General features: G+C 42.0%; 1 protein-coding gene across 7 annotated transcripts in view; it reads left to right on the top strand.

Moving 5' to 3' along the window:
* Positions 1 to 25,413, top strand: part of Dlg2 (discs large MAGUK scaffold protein 2) — a 1,620,445-nt gene that overhangs the window by 1,350,500 nt on the left and 244,532 nt on the right. For all 7 annotated transcript variants that reach the window (XM_050154453.1, XM_050154448.1, XM_050154445.1 and 4 more), the window contains one exon: positions 15,546 to 15,648. In XM_050154453.1, the coding sequence (XP_050010410.1) occupies positions 15,546 to 15,648 (103 nt within the window). The remainder of the gene's footprint in view (positions 1 to 15,545; positions 15,649 to 25,413) is intronic.

Genomic DNA, 25,413 nt, shown 5'->3' with positions numbered 1-25,413 from the left:
CAAACTTCAATCAAATAATGTTTAAGCAGGCATAATCTGTCGATACTTAAGGGAAAATGCAAAGTTGGGAAAGTATGTTGAGGAAAAGCATCCCGAAGAGGCTTCACAAAATTACTTTTCAGATTTGCTTTTAACAAAGAGAAGTTACCTTCTGAATGGAGAGGTGTTTGGGTACTTACATAGTGACTAGCCCGGGAATTTCAAACAGCAAGGCGGCCTCACTTATGCCTGCTCCTGCTACAATAGCGTAAGCCATACACAATGTTACTTAGACAGTGCTAAACACTTTTGATTTAATTATGATCAGACAAATAAGCAAATATAAGTTTTGGGACAGTCCGTAAACATCTGGAGTGACACCGATTTTAAAAAGTCAATGTCATTAAAGAAATGAGATTCCGTAATCTAGATTAGGGATGACTCACAGCTCCTAACAAAAACCAGTTGCAGTTCATACATACTGATCAGATTCTGGACTTAAGAAAAAGTATCTAGGACTCGAGAGATGGTTCAGTGTTTAAGAGCACTGACTCCCCTTCCAGAGGATCTGGGTTCAATTCCCAGCACCCACATGGCAGCTCACAGCTGTCTGTTATTCCAGTTCTGGGGAACCTGAGGCCCTCATGCAGACGTTCATGTAAACAAAACACCAGTGTCCATAAAAATAAAAATAAATACATCGTTAAATTAAAATAATCCCTGAAGGCTTCTTAAAGAAGACACATAGGAACTTTACGTGAATATATCTTATTTTGTAGCACAGAATTATTGTCAGTCTTGTTAGGTTCTTTTGGTAGAAAACGACATGGTCATAAAGAAAACATCTTTACACTGAGGAGACGCCCTGTTGAGGTGCTACGTCAAGAAGGCATGTAAAATTATTCAGAAAAGGTGATGGTGGGTAAACCTCTGGAACTCTCTCCTGGTTCCGATAGAAAGGTAGGCAACGGCTAAAGAAAGGAGTGGGGATACCAAATGTTCTAAAGCTTCAAGAATTATTGGATCTCAGCGAACGTTCTGTTAGATTTGAGTGTACCATTTCCCAAGTTTTCTGTGATTTGAAACTGCTCACAATATATTGGAAAGGAAATCTATTGTAACCACCCGGATCAATACTCAGGGCTTGTGTAGAAAATTAGCCAAGAACAAAGTGAAGAAGACAGCTAGGAGGAACAATAGGTTTGTAGGCATTATTTCTTGACGTCCGTGGTAAATGCGGTCTAATGTTAAGCCTTGTCTGTTTAGATGCAGCAAAGAGATTGTAAAACCTAGTTAGTGAATTAGTGTGGCTAACAGATGGTACTCTGGGATGTGTGGTAGGGACCTCTGCTGCTTGCAAATCTGTGTGCTGGTTTCTGCAGAATTTAGACAACTTAATTTAACAAAGCTCATTTGGAGCTGGAATATCATGTGAAAGATATGTTGGTGGTCCAAGGCACCCCAACTTCAAATTCCATCATTAAAACTGCTGCACGGTACGAGTTTTAATATTGGTATAGCTATCTGTGATGATTTAAAAAATCTTGTAGACCTTATTGTAGGCTTTCAAATGGAACACAATCAACCCCTGGCTTCAGCGTTTCTCCCACATGTAGCCACAGTAGCACAATCATTTACAGCAGACCTCAAAGCCCATACCCACAGTGGCACACTTCCTGCAACAAGAACACACCTATTTTAACAGAATCTCACCTCCTAATAGCACAACAGACACCCTTTGGGGTCATTTTCTTTCAAACCACCACATTCCACTCCCTGGCCCCCAAAGGCTTGTAGCCATATCTTAATGAAAAAATGCATCCGGTCCAACTTCAAAAGTCCCTATAGTCTATCTCTGAGGACAAGATGGTTATTCAAAAATACCATACTGTGAATGGCCACAACTGTAAAGTAAGAAAAGCCCCATCAAAGCAAGAAATGGCTACTGCTTCATCCAACCAAAGAGGTCAAAGTGCTTTAGGAAATTGTGGTGGTGATTGTGGAAGCAGTCGTGGTGGCAATGGCAACTTTGTTAGAGGAGGAAATTTCAGTGGTCATGGTGGCTTCGGTGGTAGCTGTGGTGGTGGATATGCTGGCATCGGCAATGCCTGTAATGGATTTGGTGATGATGGAAGCAGTTTTAGAGGTGAGGGAAGCTACACTAATTTTGGCAATTACAACAATCAGTCTTCAATTTTTGAACCAATGAAAGGAGGACACTTTGGAGGCAGAAGCTCTGGCCTTTATGGTGGCAGAGGCCAGTACTCTGATAAACCACGAAACCAAGGTGAGCTATGGTGGTTCCAGCAGCAGCAGCAGCAGCAGCAGCTATGGCAGTGGCAGGAGGTTCTAATTACAGCCAGGAGATAAAGCTTAGCAGGAGAGGAGAGCCCGAGAAGTGTTAGGGAAGCTACAGGTTACAACAGATGTGTGAACTTAGCCAAGCACAGTGGTGGCAGGGTCTGGCTGCTCCAAAGAAGACATGTTTTAGACAATACTCATGTATTTGTATGAGCAAAAACCCTCCAGGACTGTATTTGTGAGTAGTTGTATAACAGGTTCTTTTAGTTTCTGTTCTGTGGAAAGTATAAAGCATTCCAACAAAGGGTTTTACTGTAGACCTCTTGTCACCCGTGCTGTTGATTGCTAAGTGTAATAGTCTGATCATGACGACGAATAGCTGTGTCTTCTTTTTAAGTGTTGTGTAAAGTTAGTCTACACCAAGGCCAAATTGGTGAACTTCCCCAACAGTGTGGAGTCAGGATTCTTTCAGGGTGCTGCCAAATTTCATTTGGGATTTATTTATAATCTTGTGGGTGTTGAAGCCATGGTCTTCAAAAACCTTGGTGTAATTAAACATCCAGTTATTTCTGTGACTTTAATGAGCTTCACCATTAAAAGGGTCATCCAAACAAAGTCTCAATTCGGTTAGAAAATGGTTGTTGGCACATTCTATACAATATCAAAATTGAATAATGGTATTAGATAGAATAACAGATGGAAATAAAACTTGTGAATCATCCATTATCATGTATAATCAATAAATAATTTAATTCTCTTGAAAAAAATCCCCATAGTCTATAACAATCCCAAACTTATTTAAAGGACTAAAGTTCTAATTTCTTCTGAGATTGATATAATCTCTTAACTGTAATCACCTGTAAAATCAAAAAGCAGAATACATATTTTTAACATATAATGGTACAAGATATATATCATCATTCCAAAATGTAGGGAAGGTAGCATGGTGAGGAACTACTGGACCAAAGCAAGATCAAAAATCATCTGGGCAAACTGTAAAATCTGCATCTCTATGTCTGATGCCAAAATGCTTTTCAGATATCCAACTCTTTTCAGCTTTGTTGACTGCAACATGCTTTTTTCTCTTGGGCTTGTTCCACCCCCTGTTGGCAACTTTCTTTAGCGGGTGTCCCACATCACTGGCACTGCCAGCATCATGGCATCTCCAAAATAATACAAGGTTCAACCTCACAGTTTCACATGATGGCCTCTCTAGGCATCCATTCAGGGCACCCCTGACACATGCCTGGCCTGAGTGGTTTTCCTTAATGGCTCCTTGAGCCTTCTACACCCTCCAGGACTCCACCCTGTGGGCAACTCTCTAGTTAGTAAGACACCTGCTCCCTTACCTCTAGTGGAACCCTCCCTGTTTCCTTGCCTCCTTTTCCTAGGAGCTGCCTGCTAAGTCCTGCAGCTTCCTTAAGCCCTTCTGGGCCTTCGTGGCCTTGTCTCTCCTGTCTCTCAGCTCTACCCTGGAAGTCTCACAGCTCCTCTAGGCCCTCCTGGGCTTCTTTTGCCTCTCAGCCCCCACTCGAAGCTTAAAGAAACTCCCTCCAGAGGTGTTTACTTTATAATCCATCCTTTCTTTCTCCACATTCTTGGCTTTTATTAAAGCCTCCATTATTACAGTTTGGCCTTGGTATTTCAGTGGCCTAAATCGGCATGCTCAGTTTTTAATGAAATCTTTGATAGCTAAACTTGCTCTCTCCTGTATTTCTTCCGAACTACACTTGTCTGGGGTCTTATATATGGATGCTTATCCTCCAAGAGGTCCCCACCTTCAACCAACAGCCTGTCTGAATAGGGTCAGGAAATTGTTCTATATCAGGCTGTCAAAGACCAATTCTATTCCTTATAACTCATCCTTGCTCATCTTTCCTTCACTGGGGCTTACCCCCATGCCGCTTTCCACTATTTTCATATGATAATTCCTGTCCCCAAAACTAAAATCAGGCTTTTTAATAACATTAAAAAAAACAGTGCTTATTTAATAAGGTATTAGATGTGCTCATACAGGAATGTAACTCACACTAGTAGCCAAACTGTGTAATCTAAGAGTCACCTAGGTGGTATTAGTTTTAAAAAGACAGGAAGGGGCCAAGAGCAACTGTGACTTGGCACTGTGTGCAGGACTGAGATTCCTAACGAGAGCCCGGGGAGAGGCTATTGGTGAAAACGCAGCTCAGCTGCAGTGAGAGTCTGAGAAAATGTTATGAAGGTCTGAGCATGTAAGTTCTGAGGACCTAAAGAAAAAATAGTATATAAAGGTCTGAGGATACGAAAGCTTAAGAAAGTTCTGAACATGTAAGAACCTGTTTAAGGCATGTAAATGAAAGTCCGGAAGGTACAAGAGAGTGATTTAAGGTTACGAAAAATGTTTCAGATTTCTCCTCCCCACCCCCACTACCCATGTAGTTGTTACATTAAGGTTTCAAAGGTTTGGGAAACCTATACTTAAGGGTCCAACTGCAGGAGACTGCTCACCAGCAGGTTGCCGAAAGGAGTTACTTATCCCTACAACACCTAAATTGACTTCTTAAACTCCTGCCCCACGCTTGCTTTCTCTATGATCAAACTGGAGATTACTGTTGACGTGGGCCCAGAGACTTATGAAGGCGGTCCTTACTGGTCCTGTAGGAGACTCGATGCATATTCAGGAAGATGTTCTACCTTTTCTGAAAAATGATGAATCTTTTATGTTCTAATTAAGGACCCATGGCACCCCAGATGGGAGACAGAGGTCACTGTATACTTTCCTGTAGCATTTATCAGAGATGCCCTCAACATACCGAGGGTCCACACCCCATCCTCTCAACTCTTAGGTGTAGCCACAGTGGAAGAAGTAGCCAAACATTAATAATGTGATATGATATGAGCGATGCCTAATATCACTCCCTGTAGATGATATTGATGCCAAACACCTGTCATGCCTCTCTTGTTTCAGAACTTAACCTCTGCGTATTCGTTGTTGAAAAACATTTTCCCTGACCGCTTTGGAGAATTCTGGTTGGGTGTCCCTTCTGGGTGAAACTCACGACCACCATTTGTGGCCTTGTTCATTGTCTTATTAGACTTTCCTACCTCATCTCTTGTTAATTGTTCTACACCAAATATGTCTTCCAGCAATCCTTTATCTCTCCCACATCTCTCTCTTCAGTGTCACCTAGAGCTTTAATGCCTCAGGAACCTGCCTTGTGGGCATGAATAGACTGCACAGACTGCAGTAATTCCTTAGCCCTTAGTACTACCATCCAGCCCCTATGCCCAAGCATTCACAGTGCCTCCATTCTCTGAGGCACTCAAGTATAACATAGCCATCTCGTCCCATGACAGAGTGTTTGGAGAGGGAGGTGGGAGGTGAGAGAGACTGTGGCGCTTAGAGAAGGTGTTTAGCCTGGCACTAGAGTCTCGCCCTTAGTGCCCGCAAGTGCGAGGTAAAACACAAGTGAGCGTTTTCTCGGCAGCAGTGTTTCCAAGGCTACGAGCCTGTGCAGTTGTACCTCCTGGATACCACCATATAACAACAGCCCTACACAGTTAAACTTGTGTTATACAGACCCGTTCATAAATCAAAAAATGATGGCCACGGCCTTGGAATGAGGAGGGCGGAGCTGCGATGCACTGTCCAGATCGCAGTTCTCGCGTGTAGATACTCTCAAGTGTCTGTGTTAAGGGTAAGCCTGGAGCTATTCCGCTCCAGCATAACCAGCGAGTCCCAGAGAACCAGAGTGTGTTAACTAACAAAGTTCTAGCACCATGTGGAGAAAATAAAGAGCTGCATCTCCAGGGGACAGCCCACATCTGACTGATCATCCATCGTCATAGAACTTGGAAGAAGTGAAGGTTCTTGAGCCCCCACCCTCAAAGGTTCCGTTTCCATGACTACAGCACCCTCCCAGGAAGACAACATCATGAAAAGGTCTCTTAGCAGTACCTGGTTTATTACAAGCAAGTTGTAATTAATTGTCAAATAAAATTTGATGATGTAAATACTATTATGTGATTTGATGGTTATAAACATTCATTACCTCTCCATGGTGTTCTAAGTATTAAGGTTATGGAGGTAAAGAGATGAAATTCATACTCAAGGGAAGATTTTTTTTGATGTCTGTGATACATTATCAAATAGGTTTGAATTCTGTAAGAAATTGAAGCAAGGTCAGTTCAGAACAGGCAACGAGGTGAAGTTCAAGGGAGCAGGAGCAAAATACTCTAAGAAACTAGCATCTAAGCTGAGAATTCGGGGCGGGGGGAGTGGCTAGATAAGAGAATGCCCAACAATTATTCCAACTGTTCAGATCTCTGGCACAGTTGCCCCAAGGCCAAAGGAAACTTATACTGAGGCAAAACAGAAGGAAGGTCCTTGTAGGAGAACAACAAAAAGGGATACGAGAAGGAATTAGAGGGGTGGACCAGGATCAAGGCCAAAAGTTTGGGTTTTATTCCGAGCAAACGGACAAGAAGCCAATGGAAAGGCAAGATGTGAACTTTCTACACCTGGCTGCCGAAAGGGAAATGGAGCCCAGCTGAGGCCAGCAGTGGAAGAGGCAGCCACAGTTGCCCTGGCCTGGCTACCCAGGGCCTAGCCTGTCGTGGGGAAGCCAGCTATGGAAGAGGGGCCCAACATCCCCAATCTGGCACCTCAGGGATTGGCCGGCCCTGGGGAAGTGGGCACAAGGCAGGCCCACGCACAGTAGAATCTGACTGACATGCTCCTGCTGCATCCCAGGGAGAACTGGGGGAGGCTGCTGGCAGTGAGGGGCGGGGCTGCAGAAGAGAGGGTGAGATCCTTCTATGCTCTCCAGCTAGAGTAAATAGACCTGCTGATGGACTCCATGAAGAGACAGAGGAGGAAGATCCCTTGCCAAGGGGCTCAGGTGGTATGGGTTAATTGTTAACTGTTGAGAGTAAGAGGGAAAATCAACCAGGTCCAGGAGAAAATCATTTGAGTTTGAGCACACAGGTTTGACGTCTTTGGTATCCAAATGAAACTATGAAGTAAAATTATAGATTTAAAAGCCTCTAGTCAGGAAATCCATCAGCACTGGAGGTAGAGGCTGGATCATGGGTGTGTGTCGTGACTGACAAGGTCTCTGGTCATAGAGGGAGTTATTCAACTCCACTGAAACTTCTTTCTGGTGCTTTATCCCGTCCGCTGAGTTTGCCCAGCTGGACTGATGTGATTATTTCCACTTACCGACTGCCAAGTGATCAGCCCTCTACAGATGCCTTTGGCACAGTGCAGACATTTCTAAATCGTTTTTTTTTATATAAGTTTGCATAATTTTTTTGCATCAGTGAGCCAGACTTAGAAGGAATGCTAACATTTAACCGTGAAGCCACGTAAATATCCGATACGAATTTTTCATTTTCCCCATGTTCCGGAATTCTAGTCCTGAGCTCTCGGGCAGCTCCTGTCAGAAGTGTTACCACTCTCTCCCGAGTGCCGCTGCCTCAAGGAAGAAAATGAAACTTAATTAGAAATTTCTCCTTCACATGCAATTTATAGTTCATTCCCTTTGAAGCTTGCTTCGGGGAGCTGGAAAAGTTGAATGCAGAGCGAACCATCTTTCTCAAGCTGTCAACAACGTGAATACCGAGAACAGAATGTGTTTGTTTATTAAGCACTGGAAGGGACCGCACACATTTGGTATGAGTCTGGCTTCCTCAGTGAAGAGAGTGAGGCACAAAGACGTGAGGGGGCATCCCCAAGTGGAGCGGGCTTAGAGCAGGATACTGCAATTTGGGACACAAATTTACAGGGCCCATGCTTCTTTTTTTTTCATGACCTAACACTCTAGTGTTTCTCCTAGCCAAATAACTGTCCCTTTATTGGAGTGATTTTATAGCCCAGGTCATCCTCTCACTTTGTGTGTGACTGGAGAAAAATAATAATAGTTGGTGATTGTGCATCCCAACCATGTACCAGGCACTGTTCTAGGAGTTTTGCATAAACTAGCTGTACCTTAGCCGGGCGGTGGTGGCGCACGCCTTTAATCCCAGCGCTTGGGAGGCAGAGGCAGGCGGATCTCCGTGAGTTCGAGACCAGCCTGGTCTACAAGAGCTAGTTCCAGGACAGGCTCCAAAACCACAGAGAAACCCTGTCTCGAAAAACCAAAAAAAAAAGAAAAAAGAAAAAGAAAAGAAAAAAAAAACTAGCTGTACCTTGACACAGCTCTCTGAAGCGGGTGATCTGAATGAATACTGCTACTTTGTACAGCAAACCTCTTCTGCATGTGGTTGCCATGTGTCCAGGTACTGACCCTGGGGACATAAATAACCAAATAATTACTAACCTTGCCCATTTCTCTAAACTCTGGGCATATATCTGTACACCATAGATGTCCAACAGAGACAGCAAACAATGTTTCCAGAACAAAACAGATGATCCTCTCTCAAGTCAAACTCACTTTCCATTATTTATCTCTTTATTCATGGTACCCTCTCAGGTCCGATCGTCTTTAAAAGTTCTAGTGTTTTCTTCCCTCCCATTTCCAGTCTAATAAGTTGGATAAATGTTGGTTGAACTCTGGTGGATCCCAGAACACTTGCGGACAGCTTCACAGGCAACCTCCACCTCCTCTGTTTCCTCTCTCAAGTCTGGGTCCCATCTCTACCTACGTCCCAATCTTGTTTGCAAAATTCAAGACTTCGTCTTTTATCATTTGCAGTCTTATCACCATGTCCCACCTCTCATCTTTTTTCTGACCACATAAGTCTTGAATCCTGACTTCATCATTACCAGGGCTATTCTCCCAAACGTAGGGAACACCGTGTTCCACGGTCCACTAGAGCCCTGGGCGCTTACTGACAGAACTTCTTTCCATGACACTCAAGACCACTCTTGTTCCCCTGCTTCCTCCACATAGTCTGTGTTTGACGCCCAGATGGCTCACACCCTACATAAGTGGGACATTTTTAGTCTCTCTGCTCCCCTCACTTAGTATATGTGTTTTGAGCATATTTGTTTGTTTAAATCTCACCTGTACAGCACAAAATCAGCGGTAGGAAAACAGTTTTCTAATTGTAAAATGCTTTGGAGGTACTATCTTTAAATCACAGGAATTGCTGAATTTATGGCCCAGAGGTCCCAATGGATGGCAGGCCTCCGCATCATCATGTCCTACTGTCCCCTTGGTGGCTTGAGTAAATCGCGACAGAGTCGTGCGTATCTGCTCACCGTATTTCATCACTTCAGAATGGTGAAGTCATTTTTCCACTGCAGAGAAGAGACAAGACCCTTCTACACTTACTGAGAATGTATCTGCTCACCTTAGACTCATAGTCTTTCTGAAGAGAGAGAGAGAGAGAGAGAGAGAGAGAGAGAGAGAGAGAGAGTGAGTTTGGATTCTGCCCCAGTTTCTTCTTAGCTGCCTCATTGCCATAGTCTTCCCAGACCTCCTGCTGTGAAATAATTTGCTGTAGAGTCTTTTGTGCCCTTCATCTGACTGATTTTAATTGAAGTCTGGCACCAGCTCTGTAAGCCTTTCCCACTGGACTACCCCTTTGTATTGTTTCACAATTAATAACTGATACAGCTTTAGCTACTCTTATTTCAATATAGAAGTCTTCTACAAAAGTCATTCCTTGATTTTATTACTGCTGACAAAAGCTCGTTTCAGGCTTGGTTTCAGAGGCAATAGATGTTATAATACAGATAGCATCCATTTATTGAATAACTACTATGTGTAAAGTATTATGTTAAATGCAACTAGTATTATCCCCAATGTCCTTAAGAACAGCCTAGTAAAATAGAGGTTAGTACCATCTTATGAAAAAGCTGAGTTCCAGGAAGGTAGTGAGTTACCCTAGGCCCTAGAATTACTAATTGAAAGGTTGGAGTCTTGACCAAATCTAAACTCAATGTTCTTCTCATGACACTGTTCTTAGAGAAGGCAAGTGGCATGAGGTGAGATGGGATACGCCAGGGCCCCAGACAACTTCAGGGCTGCCCATGAAAAGCCATCTCCAGAGACCATCTCCAGAGCAGTTAGTTCAGGCTCAGTCTCATAACAGGGGTGGCAAGAACACCAGCCTCCCTCCCATTCTCTTCACACTCTGAGTTCCCCTTTAGACAAAGAAGTGGTTCCCTATTCCAGGTAGGATAAACTCTGATTGCCTGTACCCCCAGCTCCTTGAGAGGTAGATAGTACTGCATCAGGGCTAAGATTCAGACTCGAAGATTTAAGTTTCACCAAATAAAACCACTATTTATTATTATTTGACAAGATATCAACTGGCCAACTCTGTGAAATGGAAGTTGATGTTTTTCTTGATTTATGGAGTTGTCCTAAAGGTTAAGGGAGTTTTTCTGTATAAAGTACTTAGAACAAACCTTCGTATCTTGCACCCACCATCTTCATCATGCCTACCACCCTCCTCACCTTCCTTTCTCTTGCCCCATCTCTCCCCTCTTCCCTCTACTCATCCTCCCCATTGGTCCTTCAGTAACAGATGCTTCCTGTGGCCTGGCCCTCTTTACTACACACATTTATCCATGTCCCCTGTCTGACCAATACTCTAATTCTCTGCCTGCTCCTCTTTCTGCGTTTTCTGTGTCCTTCTTGGGGAAACTACCATCCAACCAGCCTCATGTGGATCATTCATTCAGAAATTTTCTCAGTGGTACTTCCTCCAGAAAACTCCCGCATCTCTGCTCATACTGCCTGTATCTCAAAACTTTATGACCTTGTCTTCTCCTAGCATTTAAAATGGGTGTTTACTTGTCATTGTTCTCCACTAAATAGAAAACCGTTTGACAATAGCTGTTACTCCTCTCTTAAATTAGAAAGAGAAATAAGTAAAATGGCTATTTTTTTAAAGAGTCATCTGTATCTGATATTTAGTATAGGTTTTCATGAGGCCTACATAGGAGGCTAATAACCAGAATGACTGACCATCCTTCTTGTAATCCTAGATTCAAACCACATAGCTGAGTCTCTGATGAGGAAATATATTGAAGTTTATGTTGAAGTGCCAGCCCCGCAAACCTCTCAGGATTCAGAAGGACCGCTATGGCAGGCAAAAACTAACTAAAAAGATCTGAGAATAAATAAATTAGCTCACATAAGTCATTTTATTATGCCCCATTTATTCTTCCGACGTGCTCTCTAATGCGCTCTTGATGTTTCCCTTTCGTTGTTCCTTGCCGGTCCTTGCTTTTCCTTTCAGTGTTTCCTCTTGAAATTCCTCCTCAGGGTTTCTCTCAATCCCACACGGATTCCAGTTTATATACCCACACAGACAGAGTTAACAATTCCACAGGCGATAACCATGGTGCCAAACATGCATTTCTTAGGGCTAATTAGATGGATGGAGACCGACAAATTGTGAGGGACTATCTTTATGAAGATTTTTCTATGAGAACAAAGGTTTGGTTGAGTGAATGCTTTCACACCAAGGCCCCACAGTATAGAAAAAAAGTCATCCACTTGCCAGTATAGGAAAAATCATATTTAAGGAATGATTTATCCTATTATGAACGGGGAAGAGTCATGGCCTCACAAGATTTCTACAGAATGGACAGCAATTATTAAAAACACAAGTGTTCCCTAAGTTCTACAAATTGGGTTTCTCATTGGAATACACTCCCATGAGTTTGTTTAGTGATCTGTCAACTATAGTTTTACTGTATAATGCTTATGACTCACAGAAGAATTGAATGGCATTAGGATACTAAACCATGATCTATAGAATCATGGTTCTATATAGAATGGGCAAATTGGAGAGAGAGTTTTCTGTTACTGGAAGTATACAAGCAGGAGCAGCAGTAAAGATGAATATATAGATATGGAGGAAGAAGTGAGGTCATTTAACTTAGAAAAGAATCTAGAGACTTGTAATATTTGGAAATTTATATAAAATAAAGGATTTTTTTTTCTCTGAGTTTTCAGAAGGTTGAACGGGAACAAAGAAGTAAGAAAAAATCCAGGAAGTTTCAACCAAAGCACTCTGTTTTATCACAGGAATTGGCCCAAATTGGGTTGGATTTCCTGGAATATTTTGAAGTTCTTCCTGGATGATAAGCTAATGTTATGTAGCAGGTAGATGATGATGTGCCTGGGATAATGTCATGAGACTTAGAGTCTCACTTCTTCACTTGCCTCTCGGCCAACTGGTATACCATCAATGTGGAGACCAAGACTTGGATTCTTACGAGTTTAAGGCACAGTGGCCACTCACTTGATTCCATACACAACAATTCATTCAAGCTGATTAAAGATTAAATAGCCAAATTAAAGCTATAGTCACATCCTAGGAAAATATGGGACATTTATTAGATGACTTGGAGACAGTGGAACACAATAAACATTTTCCAGTTCTGCATGACGAGACAGCATAAGATATAAAATGTGATGTTTAATAATGTAAAATGCATTTTTAAAAGGCAATACTAATATTTTAAACATGCAGTAAGACTTTAAAAAAGGACTGACTAAACAAAAAGTCAGAAAATATAATAGAAAAGACATTTTGTATAAAAACAAGTTAAAATAACCAATTAGCATAAAAGACACTTATTTTCATAATTGAAAAAAATATATAATTAAAAATATAATTGTTTACTTACCAAAATGGAAAAAGTCAAATGTTGAGCATATGAAATTAGTTAGTAGAAAAAAACAAAAGTATTTTATCTGTAGGAATATAAGTTCATGCCCCAGTTTTAGAGGTAATGACAGTGACTATCAAAATTATCTTTGTTCAACTTTTTATTAGTTGCTGTTTATTGTAGAATTGTTTATCATAGCAAAGTGTTGAAGAACCAGTGTATCTATTAACTGTGAACTAGTGACATAAAGCATATAGCATTAAGATGAGTGAGATATAAATGGAGACTGCTTGTTCATTTCCTGGACGCCCAGACCTGAATAATCATGCAGAAACTATATTAATTACAACACTGTTTGGCCAATAGCTTAGGCATATTCCTGGTTAACTCTTATATATTAAAATTAACCCATTTCTATTAATATGTGTTTTAAAATGAGGCTGTGGCCTACCGGTAAAGGTTCTTGGCATCTTTCTGCTTTGGCAGCTACATCGCATCTCCTTGACTCTGCCTACTTTCTCTCTATTTTTGGAAATTTTATGTTGGTAATGTCCATTTTTTGATTTTGTTTATTTGTTTATTTGTTATTTTTTTTTTTGAGACAGGGTTTCTCTTTAGCTTTGGAGCCTGTCCTGGAACTAGCTCTTGTAAACAAGGCTGGCATTAAACTCACAAAGATCCTCCTGCCTCTGCCTCCCAAGTGCTGGGATTAAAGGCGTGTGCCACCACCGCCCAGCTGGTAATGTCCATTTTTAACAATAGTTAACTGTTTTACCAGAGAAGAAACTATTTACAATTCTTTGGCGCCTGACGTTTGTTCAGTTGAGCTTGCTTTGGGCAAAAGTCTAGACAAATCTGCCTTTGCTCACCCTTCTGGCCAGAATCCGTCTGGCCAACCCATCCACATCCTGGACAGTCTCGGAAATGACTATCCTTTATTCTCCAGTAGCTTTAGAATTTCTCAGTTCAAGGCGGGGATGGGAGGCGGTTGTTAGCTCCTTTCCTCATGCTATGATAAAATACCTCAACCTGAAGTAACTGATAGGGCCCAAAGGGTTACTTTGCTTATGACTCCAGAGGGAAAGTCCATAAGGGTGGGAAGACATGGCTGATGAATGGAGTGAGAAGCTGAGGAGTTACATCTCAACAACATAGAGGAAGCAGAAGCAGGAGGTAGGATGAGACTATAAAGCCTCCAAGCCTGTCTCTAATGATGTACTTTTTCCAGCAAGGCTGAACCTCCTAAAATTCCATGATCTTCCTTCCTTAATACTGCCACTAGCTAGGAATCAAGTATGCAAGCCTGTGAGCCTACCACAAGAGGGGCTTTAGACCCCAGTAGCCTAACAATTCCTTCCTTTTGAAGTGAAAGGAAACAGGTTCAGGGAGGATTATGATATGGCAGTCACCCATTTAATGGTTAGCACAGTGTGCCAGGCCCAGCATGGTGAACACCCCCAAACTAATACATAGCCAATGCTTGCAAGGAAATATTCACCAGGATAGAACTCCAGAGGAAAGGCAAAAGAAACTGTAGATGTTAGTGGGGAGACGTTAGGAGCATTATTCTGAGGGAACAAGAATGTAAAGTTGACGATCACAGGTGAGCCAAGCCAGTGAGGGAGACAAAGCGGTAACCACGCCCTTCCTTTAACTACTCAGAGTAGCTAGTAAAGACAGTTGCCCACAGCCAAAGCAAGAGAATGTACTGAACATGCAGATGAGCTGAGCATCTTTAACGTCTTCTCTTGGATGTAGCATCCTGCTCTGTGTACAAAAGGAAACACAGTGAGGATGCCATCTGTGTTGCTTAGAAAGCCAGACTCGGTGTGTTTTCCATTCCGCCAGGTAAGCTTCTCGTTCTCCTCTGAGCCTTCTCAGAGGGACACCGGACGCTTGGCAATGGCATCCTGATGACTTTTTGGCCCTGTTGTTTGCAGAAAGATTTGAACTTTGGCTTCTCATTGAATTTGACTTGCTGATGATTTTATCCTTCCTGGCAGAGTCCAGGGCTTGTTTTATAGATGCTCTGCCTCTCTTCCAGTCTGGGCTCCAAAATGGGACTTAGCAACAGCAGAATAAACTCCAGGCACTCCTTATTTCATTTTGTCAGAATTCATTACGGAATTGGGCATGAGAAATGGGGCAGTCGAGTTTATTTTGGAACAGGACTCGGGGCTGTCTCACCATGCTCCATATGACAGGACTAGGCACTTACCCAAAGAGAGAGCTCTGGCAGCAAGCCAGCCCCGTTCCCTACCGCCTCCCCAGATCGTCCCCAGATCGTCGTCTGAATGTATGAATCTGTCGGCACGTACTTGTCTGTGGTACTACATGTGTCTCTCTTCATTATCATTCTCCCCACCCCTAATTTTAAAGCCATTCTGGCCCAGAAATCTGGGAAACCCATGGGAAAATAGTAATACACACACTAAGACCCTTGTGGACAGAGATAGACAAAATATTTCCAGCCCAGCCAGGCTGTGCCACAAACACCAGATGAAATTGCATACCCCTGCTTTCTAGAAGTCATCATGACTAGGAAACTTACTCAACTAAGAAACACCTCAATGAGAAATGGAGGGATTTTTTTTTTTTAGGGATGTGGCATAATTTTAGATAGTTTATTAATTTCGGAAAACTTTTTTCAGCTGTCTGCATTCTGCCGGTCAGAATGCAGACATTGTGCCTAAAACTCTGGTCTGTCTTCTAGGTGAACGGCATCGATCTCCGCGGAGCCTCCCATGAGCAGGCAGCTGCGGCACTGAAGGGGGCTGGGCAGACGGTGACCATCATAGCACAATACCAACCTGAAGGTCAGTCCACACTCGTGCTCGGAATGTTCCAGAATGGCTCTCTGTGGCTACATTAGGGGTCGCCGGTGCCGATGTTGACCACAACCAGGAATGTTTTTTATTAAACTACTTATGGTGGAAACTTGATTAACGTCCCCCAAATCTCACAAAACGGTTACTCCTAATCTTCCAGGAGAATGTTGGGCAGTTAGAAAAGCTCATATGAACAGATGAACTCAAAACCTTTCCAAAACCAGAGCCAGCTTTATTGCATTTATCGTTGCTTCTGGTCACCAACGGACACTGGGAAAGCAAATTCTCTGTTACGTAGACTACTGTTTCTGCTCAAGGCAATACCTTAATTCTGATTACTGCTAATATGTCTTTCAATGTTCCACCCACTTCTCAGCTACGCCATTCTCTGAGATCAATAACTGAAAAGAAAAAAGACAGGTCTTTGGAGAGATGCCGCCATTACCGGTTGGATTGGCCAACTGTGCATTGATGACATATCCCAAATAAGATCAGCTCTTTCTTTATTTATATATCTGATTATTATTAGAATGATTCTCAGGGGTTCAACTGGGAAATGAAAAGTGTGTGTGTGTGTGTGTGTGTGTGCGTGCGTGGGTGTGTCTGTGTGGTGTGTAATGGTCCTTTGCTAATGAAACATAAACACAACACTGTGGAGTTAGATCTTCTGTCGAAAGAAGAGGACTACAGCTTCCATCTTCACAAAATGCAGGTTACTTGCCTAAGAACAGAGTGTATTCAACAGCTGAGGATGTGGTTAGAAACTTGGAGAGACAAGCTCCGAGAGCGGGGTGTAAAGAACTCCTTTGTCCTTTTCAGACTATTCCTCATTAACTTCATGTCACTGTGTGTCCTATGGAAAGCTGAAGTTTGGGTCTTGTCTTTGGCAACCTAGATTTTATCATTATAGGTAGAACAGCATGCTCTACAAAGGAATAAATAAAATTCTTTTTTGTACCTATTGCCATATTGGTTTGGTTTGCTCCTGACTTTAGAATCAGAATTTGCAAGCAAGTTGAACAAAAAACAGTTTAGTGAATGCACGGGCCTGTCAGTCTGTGTCATGTGGTCAAGGAACTGGTAAAGAGAGCATGCGTGGTGGTCAAAGAGAACTGGTAAAGAGAGCATGCGTGGTGGTCAAAGAGAATTGGTAAAGAGAGCATGCGTGGTGGTCAAAGAGAACCGGTAAAGAGAGCATGCGTGGTGGTCAAAGAGAACTGGTAAAGAGAGCATGCGTGGTGGTCAAAGAGAACTGGTAAAGAGAGCATGCGTGGTGGTCAAAGATTAGAAGCATGATGAGCACATGCTTCCTAGACCCTGCTAGGAAGTCTTTGTGCTTCTTTTTTTTTTAATTACTTATTTAATATGCTTTGGTGTTTTTGCCTTTAAGTCTGTCTGTGTGAGGGTGTTGGATCCACTGGAACTGGAGTCACAGACCGTTGTGAGCTGCCATGGGGGTTCTGGGAATCAAACCCTGGTCCTCTGAAGAGCAGTCAGTACTCTTAACCGCTGAGCCATCTCTCCAGACCCCTGCTGCTTCTTCAATATTGGTGCATTTTCCCCCAAACAGGAGTGAGTGTTTCCAAAAGTATCTATTATAAAACAGAAAATGGATTAGAATAATTCAACAAATTCTTTCTCAATCCTAGTGAGAACTGCTTCATACCATCTCCCATGTTTTCAAAGGTCCCTTTCTTTCTTGAACTCTAAGCCCTTTGCCATCCGGCAACCCAGGGATTAAATCCCTGGCTGTTTTTCTGTTTCTGAAACTGTCACCTAAGGTAATTCTACAGACTAATATGATGGTTGGTATCCTGGTTATACTACCAGAAAGCTTACTCATTAAGCCAGTGTTTAAATAACCTTGAACTGGGTGATTGGGAGCGCCAGAGCTTACACGGAAGCTACCCTGTCCTAGTTCCACAGTGTAAATCTCCAGGCTTCCCCTGAAACACGCCCCAGCTTCCTGTTAAGTGCTGTACTCCAGAGGAATAACAGACTCCACTCCACCAAGATGCCCATGAAAAGCACGTCCTACAAATCACACCAATTGCCGGTCATAACGAAATCTGCCAATAACAACAAGCATCTTTCGCAGTGTCAACCTACAGAACGCATTCGCAGGATGATGGCCCTGATTTAATGGGGCCTCATGTGCCACAGCTTTGTGTCTGTTGGAAATGAGGCAGTAGCAACAGGAAGCAATCAGTTTTGTTCTCCCTTTTGTAAACTTCATGGGTAGTCAAGCCTGAAGTGAACATTTCTTTGGAATGAAAGATTGATTGGATTTTTGTTTTAGTTGTCTAAGGACATTTAAATTGCAAAATAGCTTAAGGAAATAACAAACAATTTACTTTTAAATTAACAAGTGAATTGAGGAGTACGCTATGAAGGCTATGAGATTTCATTAGAGAAATCTTTTTTCTTTCCCTCTTTTCTTTTTTCCTTCTTTCTTTTTTTTTTTTTTTTTGTGTGTGTGTGTGTGTGTGTGTGTGTGTGTGTGTAACAGCTCTGGCTGTCCTGGAACTTACTTTGTAGACCAGGCTGGCCTTGAATTCACAGAGATCCATCCTCCTCTACTTTGTGAGTGCTGGGATTAAAAGTGTGCCATCACCATCTGTCTCGTTAGAGAATTCTTGTCCAGTCTCTTTCATTTATGTCGGTATTGTAACCTTGGTAATAATATACTTAAATGTTATTACATGACTTTTTTTTTCAGTTTTGGGTTTGGTTTTTTTGAGACAGGGTTTCTTTGTGTAGCCCTGGTTGTCCTGGAACTCACTCTGTAGACCAGGCTGGCTTCATATCATAGATACCTACCTGCTGGGATTAAAGGTGTGTGCCACTACCGCCAGGCTTACTACATTTCTTTTGGAGTTGTCAAGAATTGGACTTTTAGGCTGAAGAACAGATCATTGGATAAAGAACTTGCCTCACAAGCCTGAGGACTTGAACTTGTATCCCTAGAATCTACATAAACCCAGGCCTGGTAGTGAACATCTGTAATTCCAGCACAACTACAATGTGATGGGAAATGAGAAAGAATTCCCTGAAGCTCTCAGGCAATCCTGGTATATACACTTACAAACAAGAGATCCTGTCTCAAGTAAATTAGAACTTGGGTCTGACATCTGTGGTTATCCTCTGACCCCTACTACACCCAATGGCATGTGTATACTTGCAGTCACACCCATATGTACACACATGGATTACACACACACACACACACACACACACACACACACGGGGGGAGGGAGAGAAGAGGAAGAGGAGGAGGAGGAGGAGGAAGAAGAGGTAGAGGTGGAAGCGGAAGCAGCAGCAGAAGAAGGAGAAGGAGAGGGAGAGGGAGAGGGAGAGGGAGAGGGAGAGGGAGAGGGAGAGGGAGAAGGAGAAGAAGAAGAAGAAGAAGAAGAAGAAGAAGAAGAAGAAGAAGAAGAAGAAGAATGGGGAATGGGTCTGGGCTTTTTCTGACCCTGCTCCTTAAGAGAATTGGCACCTGCTTTTTAAATGATGTATTTTATTTATTTGTTTTATTTTATTNGAAGAAGAAGAAGAAGAAGAAGAAGAAGAAGAAGAAGAAGAAGAAGAAGAAGAAGAAGAAGAAGAAGAAGAAGAAGAAGAAGAAGAAGAAGAAGAAAAGACTGTGCTTCTAGTCACTTTCAGGTGACTTAATGGGGAAGCCACTGAATACTTTATTCAATATTCCTAGATACTTAGAAATTTTGTCTTCTACCGTGTTCAACTTCCTCTATCTGAAGCACTGGAAGGTCACATAAAGCCATATCAACTGGTTTTATTTCTGGGGTGTGTCATTCAGTGATCAGTCCTAACCCATTAGTTTTGTTAGGGATGGGTACAATGACAGGGGATTTCAGAAGCCTCTGTGTCATTCCACTTTGCATATGTCTTACCTCTAAATATAGATTATCAAGGAAAATCGTATTTTTTCTAGAACTCCTTAGGTAGTGAGACACTAAACCTGGTCATGTGCCATTGCCTATAGTGTGGCCTCTACTAAAGATAAGGAACAAAACAGGAAGGGTGGGGGATGAAGAAAGAATGAATCCATTCTTGGAAGATGCCTTTGTAGACCAAGGCAAAGTCCTTAACACTTCACTATAAAACTTCTTAGAGTAGCTTATTATTTTATTTTAAATCAGAGACTCACTTAAATAATCTTGCCATACCTCTGAAATCATAATGCTAACTCCAAAGTAATAGAATGTACATCTTTCGTAAAAATGTGAAACCTTGACCTTACTGAGACTACCTATTGAATAGAAGCTTTAAGTTAATATATAGCTGACAAATAGGCTCTGTAGCCCAAAGATTCTCAAAAATGTGGGCATCTACACCATAGAAGAAGCTTGTTTACATTGTGAGGTGTAACCCTTTCTTAAATCAATGTAGCTGCAGGTTTATGCGTGTGAGTGTGTCGCTTTGGCATGTAAAAATGTTTTACCAAGACAAATAATTGTATCTTAAATGCTCAAGATTGGCAAAATCCAGCTAAGGAATTTGGTCAGAAATCATAGAGAGTGTTTTAAAAGACCCAAACTCTGGCCTGGGATTGGAAAGCTTGTTTTCCCATATGCTATTTCACCTTATGAGCCTGCTTTCTCTCATGTTTTTAAAGGAATAAGGTAGGTGGGTATTTTCAGAAGAGCACACACACGTATATGTATGTATGTATGTATGTATGTATGTATATATATATATATATATATATATATATATATTAAATTCAGACTCAAAAAAAGGATCCTTGATCTCAGGCGATAAAGCAGCATTAGCTGCATGGTTTGAAAGTTTTCTCACAAACATTGTTATCTTTTCTTCATACGTTCTAATGCACAAGAGTAAACGAATGAGCCGGAATCTGTGTAGTTTCATTACAATCGCTAAGAAATAAAAATTTAAAGTTGTTAGAATCCTTCAAGATGAGCTCTCCTGTTCTCCCTGTGACACCCTGCAGGACTGCAGCCCGCCAGTGTCCAGAGAGGAAGGGGCTCTGTCTGGTCCTGAAGCCAAGGCCAGCTGAGCAGTTCCTCAGCTCCTTATTTCTTTGAATTTACTAGAGTTGCTGGCAAAGCTCTGTGCCTAAGCAGAGTCCAGAAAGAGTTTTATAATCTGAGAATGTAAATGGGTCGGAACTTCTTAGGGTGGGCTTCCTCCTTTCATTTTCACGTCTAGCTGATAACTTCTAATTGTCGTTGTTTGTATATCGTGGTCAGTATCACATGTGTAAGCAACTATTTTTAATTTAAAAATACTTGCCAGACTGGAAATACTAATACTTTACTAAAGACCTCACACATATCATGAGTTCTTCTTTTCCATTATCCCTCCCCCATGTGCTACCCTTCCTCCATCTAGCCATCCATCCACCAAGTCATCCCTCATCAGTGAGTTCATCTTTACATGCTCTGAAATGTCCAGCATAATACATTTCTAAATATGTTACAATAACTTTGGTTTTATTCATGAGTGGTATATAATAATTTTTAGAGAACTATAAGGAAGGTAAGTTCACATGACACTAGAATTTGTATTGCTTAGCAATGTGTTTCTCTACAACCATATCTCTGTCTCTCTGTTCCCACTCACCCAAATACACCCACAGCCAATAATAGGAAATATGTAGATCAGCAACTAAAAACTTTGCCAAGAGCTGGAGAGATGGCTCAGGGGTTAAGAGCACCACATGGGACACCACACGGTGGCTCACAACTCTCTATGATGAGATCTGGTGTCCTCTTCTGGCATTCAGGCAGAACACTGTCGATATAATAGAACAAACAAAAAACTCTCCCAAGATACTCGTTTAATCAATGTGCCCTTTCCGTGATCTCTTAATCGCCTCATCCCTGCTCTCATCAACAGGACATGACTATACAGAGTGTGTAGATTCATGAGAGCTTCTCTCCATATACCTTGGTGATTAATGATCCTGAGTCTGTCTTCTTATGCCAAAAACCCACTCTGACCCTGAGCTGTTCAGCCAGAATAGAAGCAGTAAGCACTTTTTAACTCAGAAAACTCCACTGACCTCGTTGTCTGTTCTTGAAATGTTAGCTATCAAACTCACATCAAAGCAACAAAAATAGGCTCTTGTTTTTGTTAATTTGGAAGAGGGGAGCTCTTGGCCTATACTAGGATAAATTACTCACTGCTAGAAGGAGCCAAATCATCCATGTGCTGGAAATATCCTGAAAATCAAGGTCCTTGGATCCACACCTACCATTTGCCGTACTTAAATCAAAAGCTTGGAAAGAAATGCCTTTAAAAGCATTCCGCCCTATATTGCTACAGAGAAAACCATCTTTACTAGCTAACCCTTCCAGTTCATACAGAAGCTCAGGTTTCAGGAGACAGTGTGGAAGAGGGATGCAAACCCAGGCAGACTAAAATACCTAGGAAACTCAGTTAACATTCCTGGCGTTCAGTCGAATTGACCAGAGCATCTGATTGAGTAGCCTCTCGCTTAAGCTGGTTTGAAAATTTAGAAGCAGGTAATGAAGCACTTGTTTCTCCAGCCCATTAGTCTCTAGCCAGTGCCTTATTGACTATGCACAAGACACACCGCCTTTCTGAACCCTAGTTCCCTGTGGTGAGAGATTGATTTTGGTGGTGTGGGTGGAGGCTGGTGGGGTGGCAGGATGAGATTCAGTCAGAAAAAACCCTGCTGGCCTGAAACTAACAATGGCAAGATTTTCCTTTAGACTCTTCATCTGACATTGTATGAAATTTAAATTAAGCATGTTGTGAAAGGAAAATATAAAATTACAGTAAGCAGGTAATTCCCAAGTGCCCTCTTTTTATTTCTTACTTTTTAAAGGTGTAGAAATTCTACTTTCACAGACTCGCAGGAAGAGAGGATTTGTATCTGTAAGTTGCTCGGTGTTCAATAGGATTTGAGCTTTTTATGTTTCAAGTTTCATTCAGATAAAAGCGCTTCTTTCTTTTAGGGAGTTTTAAATCAACAATTTACTGTGCACGGCTCTTAGTGTATAGGCCCCTTGTATCCAAAGCTTACTAATTTCATAAATTAAACTGTAATTCCCGAGCCTTAAAATAAATTGATTGAGTCTAAAAGCAAGTAAAATGAAAAAAAAATCTATTTCGGGAAATCAAGCATACAGAAAGCTGAAATAGTGGAGGTGATCTGAATTCTCAGGATTACAAATAGGAGCAAGTTTTCTATAGAAAATCAAGTCTAGGGAAGATAAAGTGTCCATTTTTAGTGCCTGTTTTTAATATGGCTCATGGAATGCTAATCCAAATAGGATTCCTGGTAGACTCATTGATTCTACCGGCTAAGTTTCTAAAAAAAACAAGAATGTCCAAACTATTTTAGTTCAAGATGACTTCCCTTTGTTGTTGTTTTGTTTTATTTTGTTTTTTGTTTTTCAAGGCAGGGTTTTTCTGTGTAGCCTTGGCTGTCCTGGAACTCGTTCTGTAGACCTTGTCGGCCTCAGACTCATAGAGGTTCACCTGCCTCTGCCCCCATGGGACTAAAGGCGTGCGCTACAACACACCCAGCTCCCAAGATGACTTTCTAAGCCCCTCTCTGTCTGCTCAGAGCCGTCATTTCCCCACTGCTAGGAGTAACTTCCTTTATTAATAAGAGTGGCACACACACTGGGGACATGATGCAGTGGCAGAGCAAAACTCATTCCTTCCGTCTTCATTCAGCCGACATTCATTAAAGGATTCCAATAAATGGCAAGCAGCCCTGGCTATCAGAGGCTGGGCGGAAGGAGTCACAGACAAGGCGAATTGGGCCTGCAGTCAACCAAATGAAACCTCACTGGGGCGTGACCAAAGTTGCCGTGCCTGCTGGAGAGACAGAAGGGAGCATGGATGTTGACCCTTGGCACCTAGATACCCGAGTGTGTGTAAAGCCAGACCAGACAGAATTCCAGGACCTAGATCGGAAGGCCAAGAAAGCAGCCTCTGATACTCTCTCTACTCTGAAGGGTGAGGAGGAGCTAACTTTTCAAAGCAGAGCAGAAAAAGTGATGAGGAAGAATATTTTTGGAGAGAAGTATCTATGAATTCAGCCTCTGGGGGAGAAAGGACTGGTGATCCTGATATCAAACCAGAGGAAGCTGGACAAACACAAGATGTAAGACGGAAGAAAGAGGCAGGCTGTGCCCCACAAGATGGAAAGTTTGGGTCTTCCTCTGAAATCAGTGATAGGTCACTGAAATGTTTTAAACCCCAGAATGGTGGGATTAAAATTGCTCTTCAAAAGATGTCTACCAAATGGAAAATAGTTCAGCAAGCACAGTGTAGACCAGAGTAGACCACAGAATCCCCAATCTAGGGAATATTAATTTTCCACAGCCTCCAGTGAATGCCCAATACCACAGAGATTTATAACTACATGCAATGAAAAACTATATGAATTCTTTTTCTTATCTCTCTATATCCACCTAAAACATCTTAACTCTTGGGCTCACAAAATGGCTCAGTATGTAAAGGTGCTTGCTACCAGCCCTTATATGTAAGTTTGATTCCTGGGAGCCACACAGTAGAAGGAGAAAGCAGACTCCTGTAAGTTATCCTCTGACTTCTCCTGTGACATGGTACACGCACACCCATACACATACAAGTACACACACAGACATACACACATACAACAAATAAATTTAATATTAGAAACTTAATCTTAATTCCTTATTGCACCATGACTATTTTTGGATGGTGATTAGCCATGAGTCATTGAAAATGCCCAGAGTAATCTGACTATTCCAGAAGAGAAAAATCGTTTGCTAGATCAAAGATGTAGCAAAATAAGGAGAAATTTAAACAGATTCAAGAAAAAATAGGTAATAAAACCATTAGATTCACAGATAGGTTTAATAAAGATACAGAAATTCAGTTGGCCTCAAAATGCACACCTGTAATCCCAGCAACTGGAAGAAGGAGGCAGGAGGCTCATGAGTTTACAGTCAGCCTGAGCTACGCAAGATGTATGTGCCCCATGTAAAATTAAAACCTAGTGAGAACTTTGGGGATCCAGGAGTCTTGAGTTTGAAGTTTGGTTCTGGGACAAGTTACGGTGACAAACTGGCATAAAGGTCTGTAGGAAGCGCACACAGTCCTAGCTGGGAAGCCTCGGATTAGTGGCAGCCTCTTTGTAGGTGGGAGCAGATTTCCCTTCCACAGTTGCCAGCAGAACTGGGGGAAACAGTCATAGAATATTTGGAGTGTGGTAGAGTGACCCTTTGAGCGTGATTTCCTTCCGAGGTGATGTGTTTGTGCGCGGTGTGCTCCACTCTGCTCTGATCTGGACTAAGTTGATGTCTAACTCTCCATCGTCCATCTTTGGAGCTGGTAATGCAGTAGTAAGAACTCTTGTCTAGCATGTACAAGGCCTACTGCCTGATCCCCAGAATCACAAGGAAAACATTGATCTGTAATATTAAAAACAGTTGCTAAGGGCTGAAGAGGTACCTCATCAGTCAAGAGCGCTGGTTATTCTTACAGCGGACCTGGATTCTGTTTCCAACACCTCCATGCTTGCTAACAAGTGTTTGGAACTCCAGTTCTAGGGGATCGGACATCTTCTGGCCTCCGAGGGTACCATGCATGTACAAAGTGCACATATGTACATGCATGTGAAATAACCATACATATAAAATAAAAATAAGTAAAAATAAAAGTAAATTAAAAAAATAGCTGCTTCCTTAGAGTCTATGTCCAACTTTATTCAAGATAAACCACCCTCAGTTTTGCTGTGGTTTC

Source organism: Alexandromys fortis, unplaced genomic scaffold, assembly GCF_014885135.2.
Source record: "Alexandromys fortis isolate MF-2015 unplaced genomic scaffold, M_Fortis_MF-2015_v1.1 scaffold_77, whole genome shotgun sequence".
Lineage (NCBI taxonomy): Eukaryota > Metazoa > Chordata > Mammalia > Rodentia > Cricetidae > Alexandromys > Alexandromys fortis.
This window is presented reverse-complemented; position numbering and strand designations above follow the sequence as displayed.